We start from the raw sequence: 7707 nt of genomic DNA, 5'->3' as shown, positions 1-7707 counted from the left end.
GAGGCTATGAACAGGCTGCTTTCCGGCTGCGAGGGACTCAGCCCCTGTGAAACCATCTGTATACACCAACGTGCTGCTGCCCGGTGCAAAATGTCTAACAAGTCCTGGGCTGACCTGAATAGGAGGAATGATTCTTAAGCTTGAAGGGTGCTCAAAAATCTCACAGGTCAGAATGGAGAATTTCTGCATGACACAAGCTCTTCACACAGATTCTTGTTAGCTAAAAAACCATTGCAACCACTAAATGACCATGCATTGATAGTATTTAGTCATAGGTATTGCTGCCTATAATATATTCCGTATTTCTCCGGACCTCACAGCCCAGCCAGCCATGAGCCTAAGACCAGACCAAGCTGGAAAAACGCAACCTATTTGTGTTTCTGTGAAGTAGCATTTGAATAATCTTTTTTGATGCTAAGCGAATTCCATGCACCCCGTTCCATAAATTCCGTAGTGGCTGAGCCTAACACTAGAGATCTCAGAGCAACTGTATATTTTAAATGGGTTTTGCAGATCATTTGTGACATGTTGGCTTTTCTAAGCAACAGTTTTGACCAATCTCTACCACCAGCTGAATAACTGTGGGCAATTTGTGTTGTTGTAATCATGGTGAAGGGACAAGGAGTGTGTGTAAATTTTCCACCTTGGTCAGCATGGTGATTGTGTCACTTTGATGATTGATTATACCTTTCAGTATTTTGCAGAGAATACTGTCTGCGTTTGAAAAAATTGTGTTGCTTTTGCCAGATGTATTTGCTGATCCCAACTCTTCAGCACAGCTCACAGTGACACAACATTACCGTTTCGTGTCCTGCCCACCTTTCTGAAGGCTCTGGATGGCACCGTAATACTTAAAGCCCAGGTAGAGCTGGGAATCCATCAGTCGTGGGATGCGCTTTAACTTTACAGCAGAGTCTTTGAAAAGCAAGTCTTTGAGGCTTGGGTCCTTCTTGCCAGGTGGCCCAAAGAGGTGGAAGTTGCTGGTTGTGTCCACACCAAATTTTTCCTGCCATGGGGAAAAGCTAATCAACAAATGACTGTACCAAATCTCTTGGAAAGCTGGAGAGAGGAAGCCGTGCCAAAGGACAGAAGAGGGCATACTAGGGGAAGGAAAGGAGAGCTTGGCAATACCTGTGCTTTTGAGAGAAAGTTCCAGATGTCATCAACCTTGTTATCATCTCGAGCCACAACAGCATGAGCAGGCACCCTGGCCCAGTTGCAGGTTTTGTAGTTGTCCACGGGTTGACGGCTGCCATCCAGACACAGAAGCTCGTACTGATCCTTCTCCTCTGGGGCATTTTCTGGAGGAAGAGAGGAACCATTAGTTGCATCACCATGAAAACAGGCCCAGAAAAGTCATTCCGGGGCAGCTTTGCAATGAATTTATTTCTGCTGAAGCTTGGGGAGACTTCTTTACAGAAGAGAGGTTGCTTGCACCTCCTTTGCAACGATAATAGGGAGATCATGGCCATAGGAAGGCGATATGGAAAGTAGAATACGCGTGCCTGTGAAAGAGGGATTACCTCTGTCTCTGTCAAAATTAACCCAACACTAAGCGGATTTATGTGGCAGTAGGCAACCAAACACATCCTAGGCATCCTAGACATCCAGACATGTGCAAATGGATAAAAATACAAATAGAATTACAAACACCGTACAAATGGACCGAACAGGTCAGGAGCCACACATGGTCTGTGAATGCCAGTAGGTAGCCAATGTCAAGGCTGAAAACACAGCCCAGGTCTGAGATCACAGGTGTACAGAAGGATTAGGGTGGGAAGGGACCTCTGAAGATCTCTGGTCCAAGCCAGGTTGCTCCAGGTGTATCTTGAAAACCTTGAAGCATGGAGAGTACACAAGTCTCCTGCGCAACCAGTCCCACTACTTGACTGTCCTCAGAGAAAAAATATTTCCCCTTGTATCTGGTCCAAACCTCTATTGTTTCAGTTTATGATTATTGTTTCTCATCTTCCCACTGTCCACCTCTGTAAAGATCTTGGTTCCACTTGCTAGCCAGCCTCCTTGTGGGTGCAGGCAGGTTGCTCTGAGGTCCCCCCAAAGCTGTCTCTTCCTCAGGCTGTTCAAGCTTACCCCTCTGAGCATCACCTCACAAGGACAAGTGTCCCTGCCCCATGACCATCTTGGTTGTCCCTCCATTGAGCTCACTGCAGGTCCTGGATGTGCCAGGCCATGTTCCATCTCCAAGAAATGCAGAGTTCGTGAACTCTTCCTGTGGGCAGAATTGCCTCCCAGAGGGATGGGTGAGCATAATTACCTACACAATCGCTCACCTTGCATTTGCTGTAATAACATTACAGCTTTTTCTGAGATATGGTACCAAAGATAACACCCCTGAACTTAAATCAAGCAGGATTTCCTTCTTCAAAGAACCTCGAAGACGCAAAAGTGGTTCTCACAATAATCATATTTCTCAGTAACAAGTATGAGTCACTCCACAGTGTGTAAAACATGTTTCTAGAGACGAAAAGAGAAGAGGTTTAGGGCAAACCTGAAGGGGAATAAAAGCCTGCATAGTGTAGACTAATTGCAGGATGGAGTGGCAGTGAGAGGCTGTATTAGAAAGGAGAGAAAGAAGTGATCTTGCGGGCCTACCTTCAACAGTGGTGTGTTTCACAAAAGCCACATCTCCTTTTCCATCCTTCAGACACCTGCAGGTGGAAGGAACAGAAGACATGTTCAAAAAAACAGGCATTGTGGCGCCCTATCTCCTGTTTCAGCAAATTACTTCAGCACAAATTGCGACTGTAGAGCAGCACTGCTCCTCCAAAAAAAGGTATGCTGGCAGGAATGAAAATGTAATGGCAGAGAAGTAAAGCTCAAGAAGCCCAGTTAGACTCAGCACAATACTAATGCTATGTATCCTTGAGTCAGTACAAAACCATGCAAGCCAGCTGCCTCTCTCATCTCCCACTAGCTGCCTGCAGTTATTACTGGACCTTTAATTACCAGCACTCCCAGCTGTTCTATAAATTCAGTCTCCTCAGGACCCCCGATTATAATACAGACATCCCTGGTACAACAAAAACTTGCACGTGTCAGGGCTAGAATGTTTCTCTGAAGGAAAAATAACTTTCACTCACTGAAAAGCTCCAGAATATCCAGAGTAAGGCGATGTGCGGGAGCATTTGGTTTTGGAGTCCCCCTTGCACTGACGACACAGTTTTTGTTCAGTGGTGGCACCAGGCACGCAGCTGGCAGAGAAAAAGTTGGCCACCGCTGTGGATGAGAAAGAAGCAATAGTTAGTCTAAAATTAACTTTTCCAAGGATCTGGAAGGGATATCAATGACTTGACTGCTCTGCAAGCCATCTCTGGACCTCTGCAGAAGATCGTACAACATCGCTTTGACTGTACCACCAGCCCTGGCCTATTATCAGCCTATTTATCTCACTGTTTCCCACCTTGCTCAATGGAGCCTGAGTCTTTGCCGTCCCACTTGATGTATTCTCGGTGGAGGAGTGTCCCAATTGGGATGTTCCAGCCAGCAGACCTGCCCAGGCCTGTGTGGCAGGATGTCTTGCCCTGCAAGTCGTTTATTGTGAAGCCTGTTCCTTGCTTCACGACAGCCACAGCATAGTATCTGGTTGTGGAGTCTGCAATGCAGGAAAAAACAGGAAAGCAATGAAAAAGCAGGACCTAGGGATGTTTCAAATCCTGCCCACCTCCCCATTTTGGAGAATAAAATGCTGCACTTCCAAATAATTAGCAACTTTGCTTGAACGCTCATGGCCTTCCCGTTTCCTTAGCGGTGAGCTATGCTGTCAATCTCAAAGTAACATTGCATATTACAATTTATAATGGTATGTGACTTGAAAATACTATCACATGCAAAATGCTTTGCCACCAGACAGACATTAGACGTGCCTGTAGTTTTGTAAAGATGCTTCAACAAGATTTTTTGGCAAATCTTACTTGGCAAGTCTTTTCTCAAATGCTGTTGCCTACTGAAGCATACGTGTAAGCCTTGCAAGACCGAAATTCCACATTTAGTCTTCAAAATTATACATAGTCCATTACTTGCTACATATGAATAAAACAACTGAGCTTTGGGGGCAGTAGAGACCACATCCTTCAATTTAATATTTGTATTTTCTTATCTACTGTGTTGAGAATGACTCTGCCATGTTGATTTGCTCCTGAATATTGTGTACAAACAGGTTGAACTCCAGCACAAAGGTCAAAAGAGATTAGGAGCTTTGGACATTGTGGATTGCACGAGGCAAGACAGACAAAAACAGCAAAATAGCATCTGTTCAGCTCCCAAGGCTGTCGCCTCATCAATCTTTTTTTTTTTTTTTTTGTCTTGGTGGCTGCACAGGAAGACACACAGGTTTTCTGTGCTATCTAGCTCAGTGTTTGACCTGCATAGTTCAAGGTCACTGAAAGCAGAAGTGCTTTGGTATTGCCACAATTTTTTATGCTGTGCTTCAGGAGGACCATTATTTCTGGTCATGGTGCTCTCCTTCTTTGGCCGCTGCATCATCACTGGATCAGTGACTTTCATCACAGCTAACATGAAAAATGGGGCACCGCGTCTGTCCCTTTCCATTGCAGCGACTCTACGGCCATGGGTGATGACTCACATTCTGGTGTAATTGCCCCACCCCCACTCCCCTTCCTCTGTGGGGTCTGGAAGCCAGGTGCAGTATCTCAGACACTCAACAGAAATAATATGGGAGCTCTGCGTGGAAAGGATGGCTTTGTTACCACCACTTGGCTTAAAAATATTGCATGAAAATGTACCTCCACTTTGTTCGTGGACCTCAGCAGCAATAGGCTTCAGCTTGTAGGGGGCAAGTCCTGCCTCAAAAACGTGACCACCATCCAAGCTAATGGCATCTGCTTCATTATTCTAAAAAACATAAAGATTTTAGTCAGTATACAAAGAGCAAGGATGCATGAAGGAAAAATGCTTCCCCCGAGTCTCTCCTGGACCCTTGTGAGTGAGTCCTGCTCCCCAGGGGGATCACAGGCAACAACCAGTGACTCAAAGGAAACCCCAGTTTTCTCCAGGCTGCTGAAACATCTTCAGAGCACAGCAGAGAGATTTGCTGCCCACTCACCGAAATGGCTTTTATGCAGTCAAGGTACGATGCTTTCTGCAGGCAGCTCAATGCAATGCTCTCTTGCCGCATGAGGTCCCTTAGAGTATTGCATTTGTTCTCTTCTGCTGAGGATATTGTGCACCATCTGACATTTGCCTTGGATGGAGGAGCAGCAAAACACAGAGCTGTAGAAAGAACCGGAAATACATAGTCTCAGAGAAGCAGAAAGGGACCACATGGAGAGAAAAAGCAAGGAGAGAAGGTTAGCACTCCCCTTGATAAGGATGGAAGAGGCCCTAGTGGCCTGTACAACACACATATGGTTAAGGCACTGCCACCTACTTCGTGGCATCTAACCATGTTTTTTTTCCCTGGAGGTGTTCAGAAGCCGTGTGGATGTGGTGCTGAGGGACATGGTTTAGGGACCCTGGCAGTGCAGGGAGAACGGTTGGACTCAATGATCTTAAAGGTCTCTTCCAACCAGATGATTCTGTGATTCTGTGATTCTCTGTGAATACATGATCTCTGATCCCCTGCAGTCCTGGCCTTGGATGATGGCTGGGTGCAGAATCTCCCTTGCACGTCTCCTAAGTCTCCTACGAAAAACTCTTTCTTTCTTGCCTGACGTGTGCACCTTCAGAAACATCGGGGAGGATCATTCCTGTCCCTGAATCATTCCTAAAGGATGTCCTGCACAGCACTATGATTCAAGCAGCCTGAACTCACAGCTACAACCACAGGAGCAGGAGAACAAATCTGCACACTTCAATAGATATCAAGCTCAAGACCTGGTGAAAACAGAGAGAAAATGTGGTTCACTGAAGCAGTGTCTTCTCAAATAACCCCAGAGGGAGAGCAGCTCTGACCTGGCCATCCTATATTCAGTATGTTGCCACACATGGTCTCCTTGGCAGCTAGATGATCTGATATATCTAACTGTCTTTTCATATCTCACCTCCTCCACCATACCCAGTAACAGAGATGCCACACCACCTCCACAGTCCTTTCTCCTGGGAGTCCCCCAATCCGAGAATGCAGCTGACCGGCTGCTCTGGGAGACTGGAGCAAAGCAAAGACCTCAGGTGGACACAGACTCACACCTCCTTCAGCAACCAGAAATGCTGGAAACTTGCAGTTAAAGCATGCGGCCAGCCCGTGCCGCAGACTTCAACATAACTGCCCCTTCCCGTCAGGATTGTGCAAACCAAGAGGCTGTATACAGAGCTCACTCCCTCCAAAACCTGGATTGCACAATTCATTTCAGCATCCGCAGATTAACCTGTGCCATTTCCAGTTTCTCTTTCACCTCTGAGGTATTCTCTCTTACTTGATTTTTGAGCCATAACCCTGCCAGCAGACACCTCCTCTCATCTCAGTGGAAGTGCTGAATTTGGCAACAGGAAGAATCCTTAACTTTAATTCCTACTGCCGTCATCTATGTTTTTCAAGTCTTAGCTGCACAAAGCCATGGTTACCTTAATCTAGTGCTGGCAACCATCCTGCCCTGGGCAGAGGCTGGACAGGGTCCTCCTGAGGGAGTCAGCCTGGCTGCACTGGTGAACATGGGGAAGGCAACCCGAGCCCGGGTGCCATGGCCTCTGCCGCTGAACTTTTGAGCAACCTCTTGGCTCCTTCCATCCAGGGTGGGAAGAGGGACTTTTCACAGTTAATAAGACATCATTGTATGCTAGTACTCAGCAAAGGTGCTTGAGGAGTTTCCAATGCCAGTAGCACAGGGAGCACTTCCCACCAAAGGATGTTAATCACTACCATGCTTCAGGGGGGATCAGAAGAGACCCTCTGCCTACCCCTCTTTTCCTTTCCAGGCACCGGTTCACAGGTCAGGGGTAAACAGCAGCAATCTCGTTGCTGTGGCAGAGCCAGCTCTGCAGCAGCAAATTCAGACATAAAATGCACAAGAGTCCAACAAAGAACAGCCACAGCAGCAGGACAGAGCAGCGCAGGAGTGGAGGGGAGCATGCAGAATCTTTTGTTATTTAAGCTCTGTTTTATTGTCACTGCCTTCAGGTTGAACCCAACATACATGCAGGCTTGGCAGGCAGGTCTTGCTCTAGTTTCTCCCCCACAGCTGAACTTCTGCTCCTCTCTCAGCACAACAGTTGGCCGGAGGGTGATTTTTCCCTTCACGCCGTAGCAGCAGCAGTGTAGAGCTGCTCCCGAGCAGTCTCTTCCCTGGCAATGGGTGCCAAGCATCCCTCCTTCTCGCCAGCTGGGTGCTCAGCAGCTTTATGTGAGGAGCTGCAGACCTCCCTCCAGCCTCTACGGGCTGGCCCCAAGAAAAAGCTACTATCATTAATGCCGAAAATACCATCGTTGTTGACAGAGATCCACGGCTGCCGAAGTAAACATTGCTTTATGTCCTGGCTTTTACTTAACAGCTGGCTGGGTTTGACAGGTGCTGCAGCTCTAAACCAGCTTTGTCTAGGGGGAAAGCCGAGGGAAGTTTTGACTCTTCCTTTCCCCCCAAAACTGATGTCAGCAGATACTTACCCACTATCCCGAAGGACAGCACAGTGGAGAATACGAGTTTCATACTTGAGCAGGGAGTCAGGTGCTGAGGAGGGGGTGCAGCAGTCTTGGTCACAGACTGTCCCCTCCAAGTCTGTGATGGCTCTGGAACC

At 47.2% G+C, this 7707-nt stretch overlaps 1 protein-coding gene across 1 annotated transcript in view; it reads right to left on the bottom strand.

Annotated features, from left to right (window-relative positions):
* The window catches only part of LOC104496873 (ovotransferrin-like), a 14891-nt gene extending 7184 nt beyond the window's left edge, over positions 1-7707 (bottom strand). Inside the window, exons 1-8 of the mRNA XM_010140057.1 lie at positions 7577-7707; positions 5084-5250; positions 4764-4872; positions 3422-3613; positions 3102-3237; positions 2614-2669; positions 1132-1301; positions 801-1006 (exon numbers count right to left, since the gene is read on the bottom strand). Coding sequence (XP_010138359.1) covers positions 801-1006; positions 1132-1301; positions 2614-2669; positions 3102-3237; positions 3422-3613; positions 4764-4872; positions 5084-5250; positions 7577-7619 — 1079 coding nt within the window. The 5' untranslated portion in view covers positions 7620-7707. The remainder of the gene's footprint in view (positions 1-800; positions 1007-1131; positions 1302-2613; positions 2670-3101; positions 3238-3421; positions 3614-4763; positions 4873-5083; positions 5251-7576) is intronic.

The sequence above is a fragment of the Buceros rhinoceros genome, unplaced genomic scaffold (genome assembly GCF_000710305.1).
Source record: "Buceros rhinoceros silvestris isolate BGI_N320 unplaced genomic scaffold, ASM71030v1 scaffold2047, whole genome shotgun sequence".
Classification (NCBI taxonomy): Eukaryota; Metazoa; Chordata; class Aves; order Bucerotiformes; family Bucerotidae; genus Buceros; species Buceros rhinoceros.
The sequence above is the reverse complement of the archived record's forward strand: the minus strand, read 5'-3'. Positions and strand labels throughout refer to the sequence as shown.